The following is a 26,663-nucleotide window of genomic DNA, read 5'->3' as shown; positions in this document are numbered from 1 at the left end:
GTTGAAGTAAATTTCAAGTCTATAAGTATGACCAGAGGAAATGACCCTTATATACCTTCACAATCCAGACATGAACTGAAATAACAAGGACTTTTTAACCACATATTCCAGTCAGATCAAGACCAATATTTCCGTTCTGCATTAAAAATACATTTTTTGTGTGTTCTCGAACCCATACAAATAAAAAGCGATGCTTTGAAATTGAGCCCATTGTTGACCAGATGGTTTATGTCGATCAACCACCCATTTTTTATTGGTTATACATGAAAATGCAACGGTTTATTGACAAGAAAACTTCAAAATGAAGTCAGATACGTTATTGACGATATTTGATTGAAAATATCTCGGTTAATCGGTTGACTTAGCCGATAGAAATGGAATCTTAAGTGCTCGGCGTTGGGCGGGAGCTTGAAATGGCGGCGTGATTGGCCTTCTTTAACACAATAGCGAAGAAAAAAGACTTTGTTGAGCATCTGGTGTTAGGGAACTCTCCAGCTGGGTAAGTTCCAAATGCAAGTCAAGATTAGAAAGTTTGCTCCGATACTAGCACACCAATATGAATCTTCCGAAGCTACTCATCGTTTTTTCCCCATTCCTGTTTTTGAGCATGTATACTAATTCAGAGTTTCAATTCATGAATTTCATGGAAAAATCAGGACATGCCCTTGTGGGTTTTGTCATCGAGACTTCCAACACAGCAGATGAGTTGAAATGTAAGTTGAAGTGCCTAGTGGTGGACGGATGCAAGTCTGTGAATATTGGAAAGAGAAACGGTGACGAGCCTCTATTCACCTGTGAGGTCAACAACTCAACGCACCTTGAACAGCCACTTGCTCTCCGCCGGCGAGCGAGATTCGCTTATCACGGCTTTGCGGTAGGTAAAATTCACACCCTCGCTCGTGTAGCCACCAGTGCTTGGTGCAAAAGGGGGCGAACCAAATCAGTACTTTTCTTATGTTCTAGAGTCTTTTTTGGGGGGCCCCCCTTTCTATACCGAACTTGGATGCTTTTAATCCTTAGACATTATTTGTTTACTTTTTTTTACAACAAACTTCTAGAGATATGAAGTAATACGTGGATAATCAAGCAGTAGAAAAAACATGATCGCGAAAGCAACCGTATTAGACGTTGTCAAGAAAACAGAGAACAAAAAATTGGGACAGTTTAACAAGATTAGGAGAGAGACATCATCCGCATAATCTGTTGCCATGGAACATGTCAATGTTTATTTCGCGAAACACCTGCAGCCCTAATTGATTATTCATGTACGCGAAATCTATTTGGCCTACATTAGCTTCTGCCGATTGTTTATGTACGCGAAATCTATTTGGCCTACATTAGCTTCTGCCGATTGTTTATGTACGTGAAATCGTTTTGGCCTACATTAGCTTTTGCCGATTGTTTATGTACGTGAAGCATTATCTGCCTGATATATAGAGACGGTGCTGGGAGGCCCGGAGGGGCGATCCGCGCCTCCCAGGCCGTTTCACTGAAACCCCCTGGTCCCCCCCACTATAACATTTCAACCTTTTACTACGATCTAATCTATAATGTGGGGATGTCGGCTAGAAGCACTTGCAAATTCTCAGCAGCTTTATGTCATATACATAAGGCTAGGTCTGTAGGCCCGTTATACTCCTGTAGAGCATGCATTATGTAACGCTTTGTTCTTTTTGCAGGATCCGTGTTTCTCTGGACCTTGCTTGAATGGAGGCAGTTGTACCTCTGACCACTCCTCATGGACTTACCGCTGTACATGTGGATTGGAGATCAAAGAGGCTCCATTTTTGAATGACCACTGCGCCATTGGTACGTCAAATTGTTGTCAAGTGTTAGCCCAGACACGTAGCAAGAATTGGGGTTGGAGGGAGGGAGGGAGGGGGCATAGCTACTCGCCTGTGTCCTTTTGAAAATTATTTCAAAATTGTCCGTGACCAATAAAGCTGAAAAAAAAAAAACGTTACATCGTATACTCTCTGTCTTCTTAGCTTTCACTGTATATGAAAGTGATAACCTTTTTCGTCATTCTTTCCACTTATCATTTCAGCCCTTCAATTGTTTCAACTTATGATTTCAGACCCTCAAATGCTTCAAACGTCGGCTGGAATTTTCAGTAACGTATTTGACGTTAGCGGATATAAATCACGGCTACTGAGTTTCTCCGAGGCGGAGCGTGCTTGCCAGGCGTTTGGCGCTCGCATGGCCTCTCGGGAAGAGCTTATCGAGGCTTGGGAAAATGGATATCACTTATGCAGGTCAGGTCGGCTGTATATACATTGCGAATGCTATAAATGTTTATACTTTGTACTTGTAGTTCTTATTCGGAAAGACCAATAGCAGGGGGTGGGGCACTGGGGGCACGTGCCCCCCCCCCATATTTTAAAAGATTATTAGGGAAAAACCAGTAGCAATTTGCCTGTGCCGACAGAGCAAAAAATGGCAAGTTTTCCTTATGTTATGTAAACCAACATATCAAAAATTATTTTTTTCTATTCATCTTCGAGATATGAGGCTTGAAGTGCAATTTTTTTTTCAAATGTTCAAATTATGAATTCTCCTTGTTTTTAGGGAGAAGGTGACCTCTGATCAGAAATTAAGCCAACTTTGCTCGCTTATATCTAAATTTCATATCTTCAAAATTTCTTTAAAATTTTGAATAAAGCTTTTGGTCAGAGGAACTCTTTGTATGCGGAATCTTGAACTTATATATTGAGAATTGGAAAATTTCATGCCATTTTTCCCCTCTGTTGGCTGCGCCCCATTTTCTTGATGTTTCTGTGTCGTGCCCCCCCCCCCCCCCCCCAATATTTCAAGGCCTGTTACGGCACTGAAAAACCAAACCTCTTGCTTGAAAAGCGAAGGACGTATATAACCTACGAACTATATCATGCCATACTAGATGCAATGATAGAAAGACGAGGGATCCACGTCCCTGATCTTGAGAATGTATCCACCTGAAAAAATAATTTAAAAAAAATTAAATATTATTATTATGTTTCTGTATTTTTGACGATTTCAACGATTTTACAGATCACGCGCCCAACTTGTTAACCCCCCCTCCCCCCACATAACACACATATAACAAGTTTAGCTGTCATACGATGTTTCGGCGTCAGGGTCGTTTTACTTTTAGTAACTTCCTCGATGACGTTACGTGACCATCTCATACCGAGTTTGGTTGTCATGCGATGTTTCTTTAATGAAATATAGATAGTTTTATTTTGATGACGTCACAAACCACATGACCACATTTTTGCACCTCCTTTGCACCTGCCAAGTTTGGTTGTCATACGATGCTTTTTGGGGACGGACGGACGGACGGACACCGCGTCACCGAAACACGAGTCGATGGGTTACCAATATTTGTTACCATATTTTTCTTATATAGTTTTTCTTAGGTATCGGTGATCTAAGAAGCCATTCCGCTGAGCCTATGTGTGCCACCCTTATCAGCCCACCTCTGTATTTTCGAAAATGCTTGAAAAGGAGAAATGCTCGAATGCTGATGTTATTTTTATCTGTCACGTGCCACGACCCACTTTGCACTGCAGGTCACGTGACCGCTTTACCCACCTTTACCTAATAGTTGCTCGCCAAATGTTTTATGCTCGCTGCTCCCAGACGACAAAAAGTCAAACGCGCTCTGATTGGTTCGCTATCTCGGAATAATGGGACAGTATTAAACTTGGACTAATGAGTCGATTTGTGAAATTACCATAAAATAATTATCGAAATTATCAAGCTTCACATTAAAACGGCATTTTTGCTCAAATTGATTTAGATTCATTGTCCTTTACGGAAAATTGGCTTCAAACTCCCTGTGTTTTGACAATTTCCCGCCGAAATGATTTTGCATGAGTATGCAGATATTTTATTTGTGACAAAAAAACAGAATATCCTTCCATTTATACGATGGAAAACGGCAAGTTACTCAAAGTTTAGGCCTGCATAATGTATCTAGAGAAGTATTTTAGTCTTGAATGTACATTATCGTCTGTGGAGGATTAAAAGCGAAAGAAATATTTTTTTACGATCAAATTCGTGAAAACGAGGAGTCTTGTAGACGAAATTAGTCTACAAAATAATGTTGTTCAAAATTCGTATATTGTCTTCATTGGAGGTTCTGTATTTCGTGGTGGTTAAAAGCACTGTGTGGAAAAACAGAATGGAATTGGTGCCTCAATGTTCAGAGCGAACAAAATCTTTAAAAAGATACGAACATCAACAACTCTCAGAAGCGATACCCATTAATATTAAAGGAAAGAAAGTTGGAAATTCGATAAATTAATTACAGCAAAATGTGTCTTGTCCAGTCTCCGCTAAGTATATACTAAAACAAGTATTCTTCTCAGGCTCAGCGAATAGCGGTGACTATCCCCACCTCTATTCGCTGAAAACGTTTTTGCCTAATTAACCCTATTCAGACCGGGGGGGGGGGGGGACTTTTGAGGCCCCCAGCACCTTTGATCTGTAATTATTTTTGAACTAGTAGGGCTAGAGCATTGAAGTTCGATGTCTCTTCCTAATATTTATCTGGGATCAGTTTATTGTTAACAAAATTTTGATATGTGTACCCTGGTAACCATAGTAACCAAGTTTTGAGACATACGTTTAATGAAAATAAGGCAAAACGCTTTAAGTCGTTAAGATCAACTACTAATACGACGTGCTCAACGTAAATCCATTTCATATAAACGTTTTATACCAAGTTTTGAAAAAAAAACACAATAAAAATTTACATATCTATTTTAGGGGGGGGGTGTTTTTTGTCAATTTTTTACCTTCTTGAAATAGTGCTTGTAGAAATAACAAAAAAAACATTCATATCCACCTGAAATCATTAATACAACTTGAAGCGAACATTAAATATTGTTAAAAAGCTTCAGATTTTGCCACCCAGTTCTTATTGGTTAAAATAAATAACTTTCATAAAACCCAAGATGGCGGATCCAAGATGGCGGCTGCTGATGTCACATAATTAGCTAGAATTCACTGTTTGTTTCTTTAAACTAACATCTAAATTTGGCAAAATTCTTTCTATATTCCTCTTTTTTAAATAAAAAGTAGAAAAAAACATTATTGGAAAAGATATTTAAATTATTACTTTAATTAAGAGTCCAGTTGCAAACTTATGCTATATTAAAGGTATCATGCCAATCAATGACGTCACAGGTGTCATATATTGTTGTCATAGAACTAGTGTCACTAATAAAATATGTCTACAGCAAGATTATCGAAAACAGGCATACAGAAATACACATCTAAAAAAACAGAAATATTGCCCGTTTCTGCTCACTTAAGTGACGTCATCGTGACGTCACAAAGACAATTTTTTTTAAAGAATATCGGTCGCTTTTTGAATACGAACTGATTATGATATTTTATTTGGGTTTTGGATGTTCTTTGCAAAGGTTTCGAAAGGTAGGCTATTTATAACCACATGTCCTTAAATGACATGCTATGACAACACAATATATCATTTTGTTCCTCTTTGTCAGATATTGATTCTTTGAAAATTTGGTCATAATAGCTCCTCCGGTCAGAGGAAGCCTCAAAAAGCCCGGTCTGAATAGGGTTAAGGGTGTACTGACATTAGTGTTGCTCAGTAACGACGTTGCTACGCTGGTGGCGTTGAGCGCGCGCATTTATATAACATGGGATTTTGTTTTTAAACTTCATTTCAACTTTATCATGTGAGATATCAGTGTGTCTGAGCAGACCGAATGTGTACGCGCGGGCTTTGTTTCACTTCCGGTTCTGCGTTGTCTAAAAAAAGCTTTTTTGTCGCCAAATTATTTCAAAATTCAAATTTTTTTCTGTATTCTTTTTTTATTAAAACCTCCCTCATATAGCCAAGCATGGATTTAGCATTAATCACCAAACAGACGCCAAAATTATATGAAATAATCTGGATTTCTGGACCTTTGAAAAATCATAAAAAAAGCAATTACTCAATTATTTCTAAAACGCAAGAATGGCTAAATGCACCCATCCCTCAAGATTCGTTAAACGTATTCAATATTTGTTTTCGAGCAAAATTACTTTGAATATTTGCTTTTATCTGTACCTATGACGTCACGGGGTAACGTCATCATAATAGTCAGCACACGTTTGTTGGTCAACTTGGCAAATATCAGCCCCTCATGACTTTCTAGAAGGCTTTTATGCTATATTCACTTTTCCTTAGAAACAGATGTCATATGCGTCCACACGAAGCGTTTTCATTTTGATACGACCCGTCCCCACGAAAACGCAGAAACGATACGAAAACGGTAACAAGCTCTACAGCGCATGCGTAGACCCACTATTTTGCTTGTTTACATTGCGCGCGCAAATTAAATCACGCCATCGTTTTCGAAAGGTTGCGTTTTCGTCCGTCCCCACGGCACCGATAGGGTATCATTTTCAAATTGTTCCACTCTGGAGATCGTTCTCAAATCGTTCCGTTTTCGGTTATCGTTTTCGCGTTTACGTGTGGACGATACCCGTATCCGTAAGACCCCGTCCCCACGTATCCGTTTTCGTTTGAAAACGCAACCTTTTTGTTCCGTTTTCAAAAAGGTTCGGCGCCCTTACGAAGTGTTTTCATTTTGATACGACCCATCCCCACGAAAACGCAGAAACGATACGAAAACGATTACAAGTTCTACAGAGCATGCGTACTTGCGCGCCAAGTGGACTGGATCTGAGTTGTCACGCCATCTAAAGGTCCGTTTTCGTCCGTCCCCACGGCACCGAAAGGGTATCGTTTTCAAATTGTTCCACTCTGGATACCATTTTCAAATAGTTCCGTTTTCGGTCATCGTTTTTGCGTTTCCGTGTGAACGATACCCGTATCCGTAACAAAAAGGTTGCGTTTTCAAACGAAAACGGATACGTGGGGACGGGGTCTAAGGCCTAGTGCACACTAGCGACATATCGACATAACGACATGGGCGCGCCACTCTTATCTTCGACATAACGACATGGACATAATGACATAAGGAAAAAAACATGTTTATGTCATTATGTCCATGTCGTTATGTCGGGCTAAACATAGTGCGCGCGCCCATGTCAATATGTTATTATGTTGCTAGTGTGCACTAGGCATAAGAGGACATGAAGACGGGAACCGGTTTAGCGCGCGCATATGTTATTCATGTAATTTGATTGACATCTCGATCTACGTCAAAAACGACTGGACCCGGGCCTTTCAGTTCACGGCCTTTTTTTCCGAAGGTTGACCAGAATACTTTAATACTACAGATTCGAGTTATTCGCGCGAACGCGTGTTTTATAGGGTCCATACGAACCACATACCATTGGGAAGATGAAAATATAAATAATTGACAAAGTCTATCAACTCTAAAAGGTTATATAGACTTTAAACACGAACGCGCGCTATAAAAGGGATAGCTCAAGTCGTCGTCATTCACAACTAGACTTCATTGAGTGCGGACCTCTGTAATGCCTAGTGCACACTAGCAACATAATAACATAACGACATGGGCGCGCGCACTGTGTTTAGACCGACATAACGACATGGACATAATGACATTAAAGAAAAAACATGTTTTTCTCTTATGTAGTTGTGTCCATGTCGTTATGTCGAAGATAAGAGTGCGCGCGCCCATGTCGTTATGTCGATATGTCGCTAGTGTGCACTAGGCATAACCGCCGGAAGAAAACATGCTGAAAGTAAAGCCGTACGACAAACTACGACAACTTTTAAGTACAAAAGAGTGTTAAATAGCTATCAGGCATATTCGGGAAAGTGTTTGGGGTCCATTCTCTACAAAAACAAGTGCAAAAATTGTCATTGAGAAATCAAACACAGCGCGCGCTCGTTTGAATTGAAAAATAAAATTTTAAAAAAAGCGCGCGCGCGTCACAATATTGTCCGCGCGTGCAAACAACGAATTTGAATTATTCATCGCTTCAAAACCTATTAATCCTCGTTATTTTTCGTTCTGTTTCAAGAAACAGCTGTTGATAAGGCTATGTTTGCTTTGCTAGTGTGTTATCGGCCACTCTAGAACTCTCTTGTAGCATTTTGGTCTCTATCTACGGAGCTTTGCACTCAGTGATGTCAAATGACGAATGACAGCTTGCCTTAGGCAGGTCCCTTTTAAAGTGCGCGTTCGTGTTTTAGGGCCTATGGTATTATCTTTTGAGTCCGTTGCTAGGGAAATTTGTTTGTTTTATAAAAGCTTCTGTCTTTTGTCAAATCTCTTGGAACTTTCAACATAAGGGTTTTAGACATAAGTGACACAAGTGATGACGTCATCTGACCCTCCCATGGTCACGTGACCCAGAACAGAAAAACGTGTCGGAGAAGCTACTGTTCAAATCTAACATAATATTTTTTGCAGAAATATTTTAACATTACTATTTTCTAAAAGTTCACGCATCGGATTTGCGAAATTTTGATACCGTGAGAAATGGCGAATTTTTATGTTCTTTGAAAACCACATATTTGGTAATAACTTTTTCATTTCTTCAAAAATCAAAAAGCCCATGCGCTAAATTGTTAGGAATGGTAATATCAATGGTTTGATTGAAAAAAAATTCACAATTGTTGTAAAATGTTCAAATTTAACGTGTTTTTCTCACCCACCCCTAAAGCCGCCTCTGCAAAGCATTCGTGCTTACACAATATATGGTCATGCTCGCAATACCATTTGCTATACCCCTTTTCTTGAATGAAAATTAAACGATAGAAAATGAAGTAAACTCGACATTCTGGCTTTTGTGATCTCAGATGGGGCTGGCTATCTGATGTCTCTAGGGGCATTCCCATACAGCGTCCATCTAGTAATTGTGGCGGGGCAGACGGTGTTCCGGGGGTATACATTTTGATCACCCATGAGGCAAAGACTTTTGAAGCTCATTGCTACAGAGAGATAGGTACGTCTCTTAAGAATCGCCATTGTCTGATGTAGGTCACACGCTCCTTGATGGTATTTCTTTTATACACCTTTTTCAAAGAAGATTTCAATCGAAGAATCTGTGTCGTAACCCACAGTGCTACAGGGGTATCAAATAAAACAAACACAGGTTAAGACTGTTTAATCATTCCCAGGGCCGTAGCAGGTGGTGGGGCCTGGGGGTACCGTGCCCCTTCCCAATATCTTAAAAAATCATATGAGGAAAGACCAGTAGAGGCGTGGCTCTGGCTGTGCCCCAAATATTCTCTTAATGTTTCTTAAATTATTATTATTATTATTGTTATTATTATTATTATTATTATTATTATTATTATTATTATTATTATTATCATTATTATTATTATTATTATTATTATTATTATTGTTGTTGTTGTTGTTGTTGTTGTTATTATTATTATTGTTATTGCTATTGCTATTGCTATCGTTATCGTTAACGTTATCGTTATTGTTATTGTTATTGAGATGCATGTAACGAGGAGGACTGGTCTGTGAATGGACACAAATGTTACCGGTTCGTCCTTGACCGTCGCGTGAGCTGGTCGGAAGCGGCACGTTTCTGTCACGTGCTAGATGCAAGCCTCGCCTCGGCTGAGACACTTGAGAAGTTGAGATTTGTGCGACGTCACGTGATGATGAGAAGCAATGTCACCGACATATTTATCGGACTTCAGCAGGTGAATATAGAACCAAATAAACGTTTTATTAGCGTTGAAAGTCTTTTTAACTAGACCCTGCGCGCAGGGTTGACTGGGATACCTGAGATCTGCAACTTGTTTGTATATAATCTTGTTTTTTATTGTAAATGCCATATCACAACACTGATTGGGGCAAGAAAGGTAAGAGCATCATCTCTTCAGGTGTGGGGTGGACTCGAGGTGTGCTCCATGAAAGTAGACAGGGCTGATTGTCCTATCTTCAAATACTATCCCCACATCAGAGTTAGCATCGAAAAAATATTAAGGAAAGCTGAGAATGTGTTTTATAATTGTTATTTCTTAAACATTTCTTTGGTTCACTGCCCTCAATGTGCTATCACTTAGGGGTAAATTTATTTTAACACCCAAAGTAAGTCCTATTGTATTAACAATATAATTTTATTGAAATGTATTATTTTATTTATGTAAGTTACAAGTAAACAACAACAAATATTTATTTTGAAATCAAATGAGAGGGCTATAGAATATCCAGACTTGATTGAAATTTATAGAGCATAAACATATTTTCAAGATCAACAACACTACATAAATATGACAAATCTCTAGATTTTATTGAAATTGTTCCATAAAAATAAAATGACATTCAATAAGGGATAAAGGTATTCCAGGGAAATAATAAAACTTAAGCTTACCTAAAGGAAGCACCAAAGTACCAAAATAATTTTCATAGATTTAAAGTACTCGTGCCTATAATGGGCCACTTCCTATTATCGGCCACCTGAAAATAATGTCAAATATTTCGTAAACTACGAATAACAAGCTGAAAATGACCAATCTGTGTCATTTCGAGAATCATCCTAGTGTTTTAAGAATCAAACAAAAAAAATTGGAAGAAAGTACTATTTGCATAAAACCAGTCACACAGGGTCAAGTTTCTGGAGCACTTGGGGCTCTAAACATCAGGAAAGCAACTGGAAGTGACCAAATTCCCTCTAAATTACTTAAGATTGGTGCGGAAGAGTTGGCGAGGCCACTCGCCACTCTATATAACTCTTGTATTACTGCAGGCGCTTGGCCTAGTGCTTGGAAGAGGGGAGATTGGATACCAGTATATAAAAAAGACGATAAGCTCTCAAAAGAGAATTATCGACCAGTCACTATCTTGTCCTGTGTAAACAAAGTACTTGAGAAACTGGTTAGTGTACAACTCGCCACGAGTTTCGACTTCCTTATGTACGTGAACTCTAGCGCATATCGAAAACAATACAGCTGCGAAACAACTTTGATCAATCTCACGGAAAGGTGGAAAATGGCAAGGGATGAGAGACTTTCAGTGAACATTCTATCAACAGATATGTCAAAGGCATTTGACTCGATGCATCCCCCTTACTACTCAGTAAATTGAAAGCCTATGGAGCTCAGGATACATGTCTGCGACTTCTTGAGAGTTATCTCTCAGACAGAAGAAATCGTGTTAGAATGGGAAAGGATCTAAGTTCTTACAGCACGGTCAACCGAGGCTGTCCTCAGGGTTCGGCCCTAGGACCATTGCTGTGGAATATTTTTCAGAATGACCTCCCAATGAGTGTCAATACGGAGTTATCAATGTACGCCGACGATCATCAAATTTACAATTGCGGTCGGGATCCGGGAGTGGTCACAGCAAAGCTCAGTGCAAGTGCCGAACTCGCGACTGCGTGGTACGAGTCCAATTTGTTGGCTGGTAACCTCAAGAAATACCAAACACTAAGCATCGGTTATGGTAAAAAGGCAAACGCCTCCGTGGACTCGATCTCACGCATTTCTATCAACAACCAGGAAATACGGTCAGCGGACTCCCTAAAGCTACTAGGAGTTACAATAGACTCTCAACTCAATTTCTCGGAGCATATAAGCATAGCATGTAAAAATGCTGGCAGAAGAATCGGTGTGCTGATGAGACTCAGGAACTTGATACCTACAAACGCTAAACTAGTTCTCTATAAATCTGCTGTGTTGCCTTATTTGACATACTGCCACTTGACCTGGCATTTTTGTAAGGCAAGCGATAGTAGGAAGCTTGAGCGTTTACAGGAACGTGCCTTAAGAGCTGTTTTTAGAGACTGGAATTGCACTTACCACGAACTATTAATAAAGGCTAATTTATCTACTCTACGTAATCGTAGACTGCAAGACATTTGCATCTTAATGTACAAAGTTAAAAATGGCCTTTGTCCATCTGGGATTAGTGATTTGTTTTCTAAAAAAAACACGAACTATAATTTAAGATTGTCCGATTTTGTTATTCCAAGATTTAATACAGTCACTTACGGGAAACATTCCCTAAGATATATGGGGGCTAAACTATGGAATAGCCTACCTAGGGCAGAAAGATCAATTGACAGTTTAAAAAGTTTTAAAGTGACTATGAGAAAAAAGGATTTCGAATTTATAGAAAATTGTAAGGGCTGTGCCCTATGTTCCGCATGATAATTTTTAAATCTAGTCAATTTTTTTTCATAATTTCATATAGATTACAATCAATTTACATGTATTTATATATATATATATATATTTATTTAGCTTTATCAGTAAGAATCTACAATTTTAAATTTTTAATAATCAGTATAATTTTTATAATTTTATCTTTTTTTTTTGTGTCCCCCAATTAGTAGGGGTTTTATCCCCGGCTAGAGGTTGTTTATGACACTTTAATAAAGTTTCTATCTATCTAAAGTTTCTATCTATCATGGCCGCCATGATTTTGATATTCCAGCTCTCAGATCCATGTTATTTGTGCAGTTGAAGGCCAGATTCGCAATTTCATTACTGCATATCTTACCATAGTCTCAATCTCTACCAAGTAATTGTGCAAAATCATCTCAAGCTGGATTAATTTTGCTTAATTTACTCGTGTTTCCATTTGCGACCCGATCAAGACCAGTGACACGTGGCGAGGCTCGAGTTTAGAATTATCTATTGCCTGCATTAGAAAAATAGTTTACTTCAAGACGTAATCAAATGTTCTCTGGGCACTCATAAATGGACTTAAGGTATTTACTTTTCTTACTTATATTTCAGTCATCTTGAGCTCAAACACGGAACAAATTAGTATAGAAGAAATTTCAACGGAAATCAAACCTTTAGTTATTCATCAATAACATATCAAAAGTCCCCTGGTGTCCCAGCACGGCAACATTCCCAAAAATTAGATTCATGGAAACGAGGCTGAAAAAAAGAGTGAATTTTCTTTAATAAAAAAACATCTCAATGTTAAAGAAAATAGATATGCACAAAGAAATAGGCTTTATTGATAGTATGCCATTGAAACCTGGTGTGATCCTATGAAAACAGATATTTCTGGTTAATATATACCATTAGCAGTCAGGGCGTTACAAATAGAAAGAATTGAATTCTAAGGCCGCCCAAATCGAGCTCACCGTCGAGTCTTAAATATAAAACTAATGTGCTCATACACATCTATTTGAAATAAACCTTGCGCCCGTTCGCCAAATACGTTCACCAGAACGTGATCATAACAAAACTTGAACGAGCAGCGCGAGAAATGTCTTAGTATAGCGACTTGTGTGTAATTATACTGATTTGAAAACTATTTTATAGATATGAAAACAATTAGCTTTCGACGTACTTTCAGATAAAACTATAACACTATAGTTTAATTCCAGTGTAAAAATCATATCATTATCTTCTCTGTCATCGAGAACTGTGCTACTGTTGTTGCTACTCGCAGTGCCACGACACTGGCTGCATGCCATCCTCGGGGACCCAGGGCGTCGCGGAGATCGGGCACACAGCGAGCGCGGCGCGAGAAAGAAACACGTTCTCCGCGACGCCCGAGGATGGCTGCATGCCGGGGAGCAGTCCAGTCCGTGTTTTCGGCAACTGCATCTTGCACTCACAGTCGGACCCACAGTTACAGCGAATCATCTTTAGAAGATTCTGCGGGGCGGCTGGCCGATTAGTCGTCAAAGGAAGCCCAAATCTTCAAGCTGCATTCCATCATCCGCCCCCTGCCATTTTTTGACTTGTAGAAATACTCGAAGACTATGATACTTCGCCGCGGCTGATGAAGGAGGGAGGTCTGGGGGCTGAATTTGATGGCCTCTGGTCGCCACTTTCTCGTAATATTTGCGGTAGCGAAGAAGTCGATACTTTTTCCTCTTTTTCCTCCGTAGTGCTCTGCAAGGGCTTGCTTTCCAGCTTCTGCAACCTCGCGTCCGCCGTAGACGTCACCGCGTCAAAAGCTTGTGCAAGATTTCTGAATGAGGGAGATTACTCGTATCGCCCCATGACAGGTAATCCGGAATCCGGAATCCATGAAAAAAGAAGATATGGGATCCGGAATCCATGAAAAAATTAGATATGGAATCCGGAATCCATGAAAAAATGAAATATGGAATCCGGAATCCATGAAAAAATGAGATATGGAATCCGGAATCCATGCTGCTGGGATCCGGAATCCACGAGAAAAAACCCACATGGAATCCGGAATCCACACACTAGGATCCGGAATCTAGAACCCTATTGGAGAACCTGTCATGGAGCGACTCGTACTTATTCAAAGAAGCAACTTTCCCAATACCGAACAGTCTAGACGTGGTGTCACAGCTAAGGATTGCATGGAGAAACAACAGATGCTGACATACTGCCGGACCGAGAACCGCCTTCATTTTCTTCATATTCCAGACTTTCGGATTGCTAGTATTTACATTAGGTTCCGGACGGAAGAACAGATCGTGGCTATCTTCTTGCGTGTAATAGCAGAGCAGAACTAATAAGTCCGTGTCTTCCCCGACAAGTACAGCGGCGCAGCTTGCAGCACATTCAACGGCAGTTTTCACTATAAGAATATCTGCATCGCCCTCTACAGCCAACCTCACCTAAATACCGCTGGAGCATTGAAACGAAGCGCTTCTTGTTCTCTGCATCGGTAAGAAAGGCATCCTTCTTCATTGTCACTTTCATTCCATCGGAAAATGTTACAGTGGCACTTGCTTTTCCAGCTGATCGCCGTTGATGAGTCATGCTCTTCACAGAAGGCTTATTGTTGTTCCCGTCAAACACAACTGTCACTTGAGTTCCATACTTTCTCACAACGTAGCGGCAGTAGTGTTGGCATAACTCAGCATGTGTTACTTGTTTTGGCCACTGAAGCTTGTAAAGTAGAGATCCTCCATCAAGGACGTGGTAGACGCTGCCGGTTGCCCTGTCGTAGCATCAGACGAGAGTTTCTCCCATAGGGTACCAGCTAGCGTTGCCTTTTGGGGCTGGCAAAAGGGGGTATCAAACAGCGCCGCTGGAAAGCTGCATAGCTCATATCTAAATACATCTTGTAGGTCATCAGCGGTGACACGAGCGATAACCAGCCTCTTGAACAGAGCTGCGGATCTACTTGAACTCTCTCTCCCTCTATTCTTACTGATGTCTTAGTAGTTAGTGTTATACATTTATAAGCTTGCTTAAAGAAATGGGTAATCACAGACGGCAATAGCTTCAACTATTTTGTTTCCTTTCGCTTGAGCTTTATCTACGTCTACCGATTAATCTGCATGTACGCCAGTCATGATATTATTGAGAACTTGGAATTTTGGATGAACGGGCTTTTGCAATCAGCTAGTGGCTTCAAGATCAGAATTGTGTCATTCATGTCACGATTCTGTCTAGAGACAGTCATGTCTTTATTCTGTTTACTCGAATCAAACCTTAGTACCTCTTGCATGGCCCAGCTGGTGTCGGCGCGTGCTGGCATCGAGAGTAGCCACGTGATTCGTTGTCGCTCGTCCATCCCACTTCCTCGTGTCAGACCTCCAGTTGTCTTCAAACTTCTCACCAAAGCTTGGCTCGATTGCAAGATCCGTTGATATTCATGCGCACAAGCGGTCGCTCCTTATTACTACGTGATATCCAGACGCTAGCTGTTTATATACTTTAGGGCAATCACTTTTGAGGCATGGACTGTATGTACAGGTACGCACACTTCGTATATAGATTATGCCTGGAGGCGGCAAAGTAGGACATTATTGTATTAACTACTTCCAAATGCAACTCCCAATTCGCGGTGCGTTCGGCTTTGATGTAGGTGTGTAGAGCAAGGTCAGCTTTGTGGGATCTCTGACAGATCTCAGTTTGTGAATATCGGAAATGAAAGATCAGAAAGCAAGAAGCTTGTCTGTGGTGTACCTCAGAGATCAGTTTTAGGTCCATTGCTATATTCGATGTACACTGCACCTCTTGCATTTTGTGAAAATCGAGAATGAAAGATCAGAAAGCAAGAAGCTTGTCTGTGGTGTACCTCAGAGATCAGTTTTAGGTCCATTGCTATATTCGATGTACACTGCACCTCTTGCAGTTTGTGAAAATCGGAAATGAAAGATCAGAAAGCAAGAAGCTTGTCTGTGGTGTACCTCAGGGATCAGTTTTAGGTCCATTGCTATATTCGATGTACACTGCACCTCTTGCAGACATAATCAGGAAACATGGACTAAACTTCCATTTTTATGCTGACGACACGCAAATCTACATGTCGTTCAATCCTCTATTTGGTAAAGAACCTGCTTTGTCGCGACACTTAGTTGAATCATGTATCGATGACATTAATAGATGGATGACAGCCAATAAGCTTCTTCTTAACGGTGATAAGACGGAACTTCTCGTACTTCATGCTCGTCATCGCTCAAAACCTAATCTGAGTTTCATCAATGTTGGGTCTGATGTTGTTGAGATATCTGATTCCGCAAAAAAACATTGGAACATGGTTCGACAGTGAAATGTCAATGGACAAACAAGTAAAGAACATATGCAAATCAGCTTTTTTTCATCTAAGCAATATTGCAAAAATAAGAAAATACATCTCATTTAAACACTGCGAGATACTTCTCCATGCATTTGTCACGTCTACGCTGGACTATTGTAACTCGCTTCTTTCAGGCCTGAAACAAGAACATGTCCGTAAACTCCAATCTGTCCAAAACTCTGCAGCACGCATTCTCACTGGTGTACGTAAATTTGACCATTTAGCCCCTATCTTACAGGAGCTCCATTGGCTGCCTATTCCCGAAAGAATAAATTTCAAAATACTACTTTTAACTTTCAAATCTTCAAATGGCCTAGCTCCTTCCTATCTAAATGGACTGCTTACACCTTATATTCCACGAAGAAGTCTGCGCTCTGTAAAGAAAGCCTTACTGGTAGAGCCTAGGTGCAATCTTAAAAATTATGGCTATAAATCATTTTCACACACTGCGCCTAGGCTCTGGAATTCCTTACCTCTGAACATAAGAAATTGCGACAGTTTAAATGAATTCAAAACAATGGTTAAAACCCATCTTTTCAGAAGTGCTTTTTAACATGTTTTAAAGAATTTCTAGTATTATATATATATATATATATATATATATATATATATATATATATATATATATATATATATATATATATATATATATATATATATATATATATATATATATATATATATATAATATAATATATAATATATATATATTTTCCCCTATACTAAGTTTTCTTTCTATTGAATTGTTTGCTGTTTTTACTATATTTCTTATATCAAGTGTATTTTGAGATGCTATGAGTTAGTTAGTCAGTTAGTTAGTTAGTTAATTAGTTAGTTTGCTAATTAGTTAGTCAGTTAGTTAGTTTAGTCTAAGTTACTAAGTTTTAAATACTTTATATAAAATATTGTAACCTTAATTTTTATATTGTAAAGCGCCACTGGATTCATAGTAGAAGTGGCGCTATAAAAATCGGTTATTATTATTATTATTATTATTATTATTATTATTATTATTATTATTATTATTATTATTATTATTATTATTATTATTATTATTATTATTATTATTATTATTATTATTATTATTATTATTATTATTATTATTATTATTGGCCGAGAAATCGATCGTGAAGCTTCAGGAGTCGATCATTGAGCTACTACAACAAGTGATCTACAAGGGGAAGGCAGACAGATCTTCACCAGTTCAACATTGGTGTGTTGGCTGGAATACTTACTCGATGGTTAGCTGCCCGGCGTGGTGTGCTGGGCTCGATGCCCCATTCTGCTACCATTTCTTTCGCCCTTCCTTACAGCTCTTCCCAGACCATCTCTTCATCTCTCTCTTCTTGTAGTACATTAATTACCACCTTTGACTCTTCTGCCGCTTCAACGAGATTAAGGTTGTTACCCTGGAGCATGTTTGAGAGGGAAAATGTGTGAGAGAGGACATGCTCTGTCGCAGAAAGGCAAACGATAAAGTCGAACTACCTAATCGAGCAAAGGTGACTTCTTGCTTACTGTCTCCACCGGAAGATTGGCCATCTAAAGCCTGCACGACAACACTGAATTCTGCTCGGAAGGTGAATAGTGAATCTGCTCTGCATGCCCAGCGAGTTTCTCATAACCTGCGCAGCTTCGTTCTTCTCTTCATACTTCTCTGACCGCCTCGTTAGGCATTCTCGAACGCCAACAAGCGCTAGACGGAATAGTCAAAAGCAAATGCAATTTGCTGCAATGTGTTCAGCATATTTCGGACAAGGGGCTCCAGGGGGGTGGCCAAGGGGGCCCTGCAAAAATCCAAAAATCCAAAAATTTCGCTGCAAAAATCGAACGCGAATAGAGATCTCCTCTATTGTCGAGCAGTCGGTGGCCTCATCAGTGAGAAATGCAAAAAAGGGGGTACTGTTGCACATCTCTACTAATGATCATATCCTCGCAGCAAAACTAGCGCAGATTAGGAAATGACGGTTCCTTTCTATGTTCTCGTTTGCTTGAGTCGACAACCGGCTGCAGATATCTTTCTGTTTTCCACTAACGACTTCTAGATAATCATCTGCCTTTGAAACTGCTAAGTTATGAGCCTGAGATTATGAATCTTGAGAAGTCTTCCGATATTTCCCCAGTCCGATAGACCCTTGAATTCTTAGGCCAAAGTTCCTACTTAATTGCTTTCTTCCACACAAAACAGCACGCAGAATGGACAGTAGACTGAATTTGTGCTAACGGAATACCACAGCCATTTATAAGAGGAAATCCAGGATATGTTGAATTTTCTTTGCTTTTCTCTTGTCGATGTTTCTGGGAACTTGAAATTCAACAACAATATCTATTTATGCTATCATATTGTTTAAATATTTTTATCTTGAAGTAAATAAGAGGGCTATAGAATATCCAGACTTGAAATTATAGCATGTATATACATTGACAGCGCTAGAAAGACAACTCAATGCTCTAGATTTCATTGAAAATGTTCCATAAAATTAAAATGACATTCAATGAGGGATAAAGTTATTTTAGGAAGAAAACAAAAATTATTTAAAGGAAGGATCAAAATACCAAAAAAATAAGTAAGCACTAAAATACCAAAATAATTTTCATAGTTTTACATATCTTACACTACACATGGCTACTGACATGTATACCTCTAAAAAAGTTACCAAACCAAAGCACCTGGTATATGATATCAGAAATAGATATAGTTGTTTACTTTGTATTTACATAAATGAAATAATAAATCAAATCTAAATTATATTGTTAATACAATATGGCTCACTTTCGGTGTTAAAATAAATTTACTTAAGTGATTAAGGGCAGTTAACCAAAAAAATGTTTAAGAAATATTTAACAATTTTCAAACACATTCTCATGTTTTCCTGAATTTTATTTCGGTGCTATCTCTGCTGCAGGGATGGTATTTGTAAGATTTTTACACTGTTAAAGATAGGACAATCAGCCCCATCTACTTAAATGGAGCACACCTCAAGTCCAACCCCACTTCAAGAGATGATGCCTCTTACCTTGGCATTTCTCATTTCTTTGGCAGATCTCAGGTATCCCAGTCAACCCTGCGCGCAGGGTCTAGTTATTATGAGTTGTGCTTTTTTTTTTTTTTTTAAAAAGTACAAAATATGTTATTTTCATTGTATTGCTTTTTATCTCAATATTTTCCAGAAAATTGGGGTTATTCTTTAATTTTATCATCTTGGAATATAGGTGGTTTCCAATCATATCTAGTTGTCTCATGATAGTATTTGATTGTATATTTTTACAACTAGTAGATAGACATCAGGCACCGCGGAGAGGGAGCGGCTGGTGGTCACCAGCACACCCACTTTTCAACATGCTCCACGGTCCTGAACGTATAATTGATCAGAAAATGACCATAATTTGGCATCAAAATCATCAGATTTTTCAAACGAGCAAATGAAATGCTGACATATCCTTTTTATAATCATCGAAATTGTTATCACTAGGATAATAATAATGATAACAACAACAACAACAACAACAACAACCACGACGACGACGATGATGATGACGATGATGATAATAATAAAAATCTGAGCCTTTCTATTGACCCGTAGGAAAAAGCAGATGCTTGGAATTTTAAGTACAAAACATTTATTGGACATCCAGGCAATGCTGTCATCGAAGTAAAGTGGATATAAGGATACCACGTAAATTTCTATGCTTTGTGTTGAGGAAGTGATGACGCGGAATTTCTTTGATTAGCACCAAGTCAGGAACGTAATAGAAGTTTTCATGTCAATCACCTGACAGTAGTTCCGTGAGACGAGACTTGCGTGACACAGTTATATAATGCAACAAACATTTATGAAAAAAATTCTTTCTAGATATTCTTCCCCCACAAGGCTGATAAGGTTTTAAAAAATGGTGTTTAAAATGCCAAAAAAATGAATTGAACAATGTGGCCTTACTGCAAAACTTGCGTAATTTCTATACATTTACATTTGGTATGGTGCGCCCTCTTATCATTTGTCTTGATTGACGGAGGATGGGGAGGATGGGGCTGGCTGAATAGCTTCCCTCCCCACCCCCCCAGAACCCTCCTTTTCCTCTGCTACAACCACTGAGTGGTATATACAGCTATTTTTAAAAAAATGTTGTCAATGTAAACGGCAACTGGCCATTGACAAATGGCAGTTCTACGACCGAAAGGACCCATGGATCCAAAAATATTTGTTCCAGATTTAATGTAAATAATGGTTCTGATATCGCTCGAGTTTATTTATCACCTTTATTTTTACAAATTATTGCTACCCAAAAACAGCTTTAGGTCTTAGAACTTGCCATTCGCCGTTGCACTGAACAGTTTTTTTTAAAAGATTGGCGGAGCAATATCCCCCACTACCTCAACCCTCCCACCCACCCGCCCACCACCCACCCACCCACCACCCACCCGCCCACCCACCCACCCACCCACCCACCCACCCACCCACCCACCCACCCACCACCAACCCACCCACCCACCTACCACCCACCCACACACCCACCAAACTCCTTTCTTTCCAGCGAGCGCCACTAAATCGCATAAATGCTGAGTTTTATTGTTTCTTTGAAGATTGACGGACAATGGGGTTGGCTGAACAGCACAGATACAGTGTCTGCTATCCTGTGGAACGAGACGGCACCGCGCTCGCAAGGAACTGTGGGGGCTGTTTTGATCGAGACGGGCAGACTTGTCGATATCCCGGATGGAGAAGAGCTTCCCTTCGTCTGCGAGAAAGCGCTTCCTTGAATCTACCTGAAAAAACTAAAACCTCTATATAACGAACATATATGAACACTATATATAGACTGGGACCTCTATATAACGAACCTATATGAACACTAAGTCACTGTAATCACTGTAAAGACAGTGTTTATATAATTTTGTTATATAGAGGTTGCACTGTATAGACAGTGTTCACATAGGTTCGTTATATAGAGGTTCCACTGTATAGACAGTGTTCATATAGGTTCGTTATATAGAGGTCTCACTGTATAGCCAGGGTTCATATAGGTTCGTAATATAGAGGTTCCACTGTATAGACAGTGTTCACATAGGTTCGTTATATAGAGGTTCCACTGTATAGACAGTGTTCATATAGGTTCGTTATATAGAGGTCTCACTGTATAGCCAGGGTTCATATAGGTTCGTAATATAGAGGTTCCACTGTATAGACAGTGTTCACATAGGTTCGTTATATAGAGGTTTCACTGTATAGACAGTGTTCATATAGGTTCGTTATAGAGAGTTCTCACTGTATAGACAGTGTTCATATAGGTTCGTTAGAGAGAGGTTTCACTGTATAGACAGTGTTCATATAGGTTGGTTATATAGAGGTTCCACTGTATAGACAGTGTTCATATAGGTTGGTTATATAGAGGTTACACTGTATAGACATTGTCTTTATAGGTTCGTTATATAGAGGTTCCACTGTATAGACAGTGTTCATATAGGTTGGTTATATAGAGGTTATATGTATAGACAAAATTCATATAGGTTCGTTATAGAGAGGTTCCACTGTATAGACAGAGTTCATATAGGTTGGTTATATAGAGGTTACACTGTATAGACAGTGTTCTTATAGGTTCGTTATATAGAGGTTCCACTGTATAGACAGTGTTCATATAGGTTCGTTCTATAGAGGTCTCACTGTTTAGAAGGTGTTCATTGAGATTCGTTATACAGAGGTTTCACCGTAGAGACAGTGTTATATAGGTTCGTTATATAGAGGTTCCGCTGTATAGACAGTGTTCATATAGGTTCGGTATATAGATGTTTCACTGCATAGACAGTGTTTATATAGGATCGTTATATAGAGGATCTCACTGTATTGACTGTATATTGACTGTGTTCATATAGGTTCATTATATAGAGGTCTCACTGTATTGACTGTATATTGATTGTGTTCATATAGGTTCAGTATATAGAGGTTTCACTATATAGACAATGTTTATATAGGATCCTTATATAGAGGTTTCACTGTATAGACAGTGTTCATATAGGTTCGTTATATAGAGGTTTCACTGTATAGACAATGTTTATATAGGATCCTTATATAGAGGTTTCACTGTATAGACAGTGTTGATATAGGTTCGTTATATAGAGGTTTCACTGTATAGACAGTGCTCATATATGTTCGTTATATAGAGGTTATATGTATAGACAAAATTCATATAGGTTCGTTATATAGAGGTTTCACTGTATAGACAGTGTTCATATAGGTTCGTATATAGAGGTTTTACTGTATAGACAGTGCTCATATATGTTCGTTATATAGAGGTTATATGTATAGACAAAATTCATATAGGTTCGTTATATAGAGGTTCCACTGTATAGACAGTGTTTATATAGGTTCGTTAGATAGAGGTTTCACTATATAGACAATGTTTATATAGGATCGTTATATAGAGGTCTCACTGTATATACAGTGTTCATATAGGTTCGTTATATAGAGGTCTCACTGTATATACAGTGTTCATATAGGTTCGTTATATAGAGGATCTCACTGTATTGACTGTATATTGACTGTGTTCATATAGGTTCATTATATAGAGGTCTCACTGTATTGCCTGTATATTGACTGTGTTCATATAGATTCGGTATATAGAGGTTCCACTATATAGACAGTGTTCATATAGGTTCGGTATATAGAGGTTCCACTGTATGGACAGTGTTCATATAGGTTCGTTATAGAGAGGTTTCACTGTATAGACAGTGTTCATATAGGTTCGTTATAGAGAGGTTTCACTGTATAGACATTGTTTATATAGGTTCGTTATATAGAGGTTATATGTATAGACAGTGTTCATATAGGTTCATTATATAAAGGTCTCACTGTAAAGACAGTGTTCATATAGGTTCGTTAGATAGAGGTTTCACTGTATAGACAGTGTTTATATAGGTTCGTTATATAGAGGTTCAACTGTATAGACAGTGTTTATATAGGTTCGTTATAGAGAGGTTTCACTGTATAGACAGTGTTTATATAGGTTCGTTATATAGATGTTTCACGGTATAGACAGTGTTCATAAAGGTTCGTTATAGAGAGGTTTCACTGTATAGACAGTGTTCATATAGGTTCGTTATATAGAGGTTCCACTGTATAGACAGTGTTTATATAGGTTCGTTATATAGAGGTTTCACTGTATAGATAGTGTTTATATAGGTTCGTATATAGAGGTTTCACTGTAAAGACAGTGTTTATATAGGTTCGTATATAGAGGTTTCGCTGTATAAACAGTGTTTATATAGATTCGTTATATAGAGGTTTCACTGTCTAGACAGTGTTTATATAGGTTCCTATATAGAGGTTTCACTGTATAGACAGTGTTTATATAGGTTCGTATATAGAGGTTTCGCTGTATAGACAGTGTTTATATAAGTTCGTTATATAGAGGTTCCACTGTATAGACAGTGTTTATATAGGTTCGTTATATAGAGGTTCCACTGTATAGACAGTGTTCATATAGGTTGGTTATATAGAGGTCTCACTGTATAGACAGTGTTTATATAGGTTGGTTATATAGAGGTTCCACTGTATAGACAGTGTTCATATAGGTTCGTTATAGAGAGGTCGCACTGTATAGACAATGTTCATATAGGTTCGTTATAGAGAGGTCGCACTGTATAGACAATGTTCATATAGGTTCGTTAGATAGAGGTCTCACTTGCTCATATAGGTTCGGTATATAGAGGTTCCACTGCATGGACAGTGTTCATATAGGTTTCACTATATAGACAGTGTTTATATAGGATCGTTATATAGAGGTTCCACTGTATGGACAGTGTTCATATAGGTTCGTTATAGAGAGGTCTCACTGTATAGACAGTGTTTATATAGGTTCGTTATATAGAGGTTATATGTATAGACAAAATTCATATAGGTTCGTTATAGAGAGGTTTCACTGTATAGACAGTGTTTATATAGGTTCGTTATATAGAGGTTTCACTGTATAGACAGTGTTTATATAGGTTCGTTATATAGAGGTTTCGCTGTATAGACAGTGTTTATATTGTTTCGTTATATAGAGGTTTCACTGTATAGACAGTGTTTATATAGGTTGGTTATATAGAGGTCTCACTGTATAGACAGTGTTTATATAGGTTGGTTATATAGAGGTTCCACTGTATAGACAGTGTTCATATAGGTTCGTTATAGAGAGGTCGCACTGTATAGACAATGTTCATATAGGTTCGTTATAGAGAGGTCGCACTGTATAGACAATGTTCATATAGTTTCGTTAGATAGCGGTCTCACTTGCTCATATAGGTTCGGTATATAGAGGTTCCACTGCATGGACAGTGTTCATATAGGTTTCACTATATAGACAGTGTTTATATAGGATCGTTATATAGAGGTTCCACTGAATGGACAGTGTTCATATAGGTTCGTTATAGAGAGGTCTCACTGTATAGACAGTGTTTATATAGGTTCGTTATATAGAGGTTATATGTATAGACAAAATTCATATAGGTTCGTTATAGAGAGGTTTCACTGTATAGACAGTGTTTATATAGGTTCGTTATATAGAGGTTTCACTGTATAGACAGTGTTTATATAGGTTCGTTATATAGAGGTTTCACTGTATAGACAGTGTTTATATAGGTTCGTTATATAGAGGTTTCGCTGTATAGACAGTGTTTATATTGTTTCGTTATATAGAGGTTTCACTGTATAGACAGTGTCTATATAGGTTGGTTATATAGAGGTTCCACTGTATAGACAGTGTTTATATAGGTTCGTTATATAGAGGTTTTGCTGTATAGACAGTGTTTATATAGGTTCGTTATATAGAGGTTTCACTGTATAGACAGTGTTTATATAGGTTCGTATATAGAGGTCTCACTGTATAGACAGTGTTTATATAGGTTCGTATATAGAGGTTTCACTGTATAGACAGTGTTCATATAGGTTCGTTATATAGAGGTTCCACTGTATAGACAGTGTTCATATAGGTTCGTTATAGAGAGGTTTCACTGTACAGACAGTGTTTATATAGGTTCGTTATATAGAGGTTTCACGGTATAGACAGTGTTTATATAGGTTCGGTATATAGAGGTTCCACTGTATGGACAGTGTTTATATAGGTTCGGTATATAGAGGTTCCACTGTATGGACAGTGTTCATATAGGTTCGGTATATAGAGGTTCCACTGTATGGACAGTGTTCATATAGGTTCGGTATATAGAGGTTCCACTGTATAGACAGTGTTCATATAGGTTCGTTAGATAGAGGTCTCACTGTATAGACAATGTTCATATAGATTCGTTATATAGAGGTCTCACTTGCTCATATAGGTTCGGTATATAGAGGTTCCACTGTATGGACAGTGTTCATATAGGTTTCACTATATAGACAGTGTCATATAGGTTCGTTATATAGAGGTTTCGCTGTATAGACAGTGTTTATATAGGTTCGTTATATAGAGGTTTCACTGTATAGACAGTGTTTATATAGGTTCGTATATAGAGGTTTTACTGTATAGACAGTGTTTATATAGGTTCATTATATAGAGGTTTCACTGTATAGACAGTGTTTATATAGGTTCGTATATAGAGGTTCCACTGTACAGACAGTGTTTATATAGGTTCGTTATATAGAGGTTCCACTGTATAGACAGTGTTTATATAGGTTCGTATATAGAGGTTTCACTGTATAGACAGTGTTTATAAAGGTTGTTATATAGATACGTAGAGATGTACCGAGGGGCGTAAGGGGGCCACGAAAACCACAAAAGCGTATAGAAAATCGCAAAACTGCATCAGAGTTTTGTGAAAAGCCGAAACCGCAAAACCGCACACAAAAAAGAAATCTACAAAACCTCATTACCGCAAACCCTTACGCCTCCTCTGTAACATTTATGTTAAATATCAGGGGCTCATAAGCCCTTGTAAATATCAATTGTAAACTGTCAACGAAATAATAAAGATGACTTCTGCCTCCAAAACTTGGTCATTGCAGGAAGCATCCTCTTGGCTATGTTTAGAGAAGGGGGTCGGGGGGGGGGGGGGATTTTCGGAATATTTTTCTTGAGTCTGCAGGGAAAGTTCATAAAATAGCCTTAGGGGAGGTAGGGTGGTGGGGTTGGAAAGTTAAGCTCTCCCTTCAGTGTAATTTTTTTTTAAACCCACCCCCACCCCTCCTTTAAAGATAAAAAAAAAACAGAAGTCAGACTTAATCAAGACTTAAAAAAAGCTCGTACCACCCAAAACAATATATAAATCTTATCCTACGTGATTTCTTACGTGATTTGCGCACGTTATCTTATAACATCAAT

At 38.5% G+C, this 26,663-nt stretch overlaps 1 protein-coding gene across 4 annotated transcripts; it reads left to right on the top strand.

Annotated features, from left to right (window-relative positions):
- Positions 1-226: 226 nt before the first annotated feature.
- On the top strand, positions 227-26,333 carry LOC116613349. Of its 4 annotated transcripts, none has more exons than XR_007305301.1 (7): positions 227-874; positions 1,680-1,809; positions 2,078-2,255; positions 8,741-8,886; positions 9,390-9,601; positions 20,959-24,241; positions 24,285-26,333. XR_007305301.1 is itself a non-coding variant. In XM_048720255.1 (6 exons), the coding sequence occupies exons 1-6, from the start codon at positions 557-559 to the stop codon at positions 21,133-21,135; spliced, it is 1,161 nt and encodes a 386-aa protein (XP_048576212.1). In that variant the 5' UTR covers positions 227-556; the 3' UTR covers positions 21,136-26,333. The 4 variants fall into 4 exon arrangements, 1 of the variants encoding a protein (XP_048576212.1); XR_007305302.1 differs by having other exon boundaries at positions 20,959-24,831; positions 24,875-26,333; XR_007305300.1 differs by having other exon boundaries at positions 20,959-25,211; positions 25,650-26,333.
- Positions 26,334-26,663: the final 330 nt, after the last annotated feature.

This window comes from Nematostella vectensis, chromosome 12 (assembly GCF_932526225.1).
Source record: "Nematostella vectensis chromosome 12, jaNemVect1.1, whole genome shotgun sequence".
Taxonomy (NCBI): domain Eukaryota; kingdom Metazoa; phylum Cnidaria; class Anthozoa; order Actiniaria; family Edwardsiidae; genus Nematostella; species Nematostella vectensis.
This window is presented reverse-complemented; position numbering and strand designations above follow the sequence as displayed.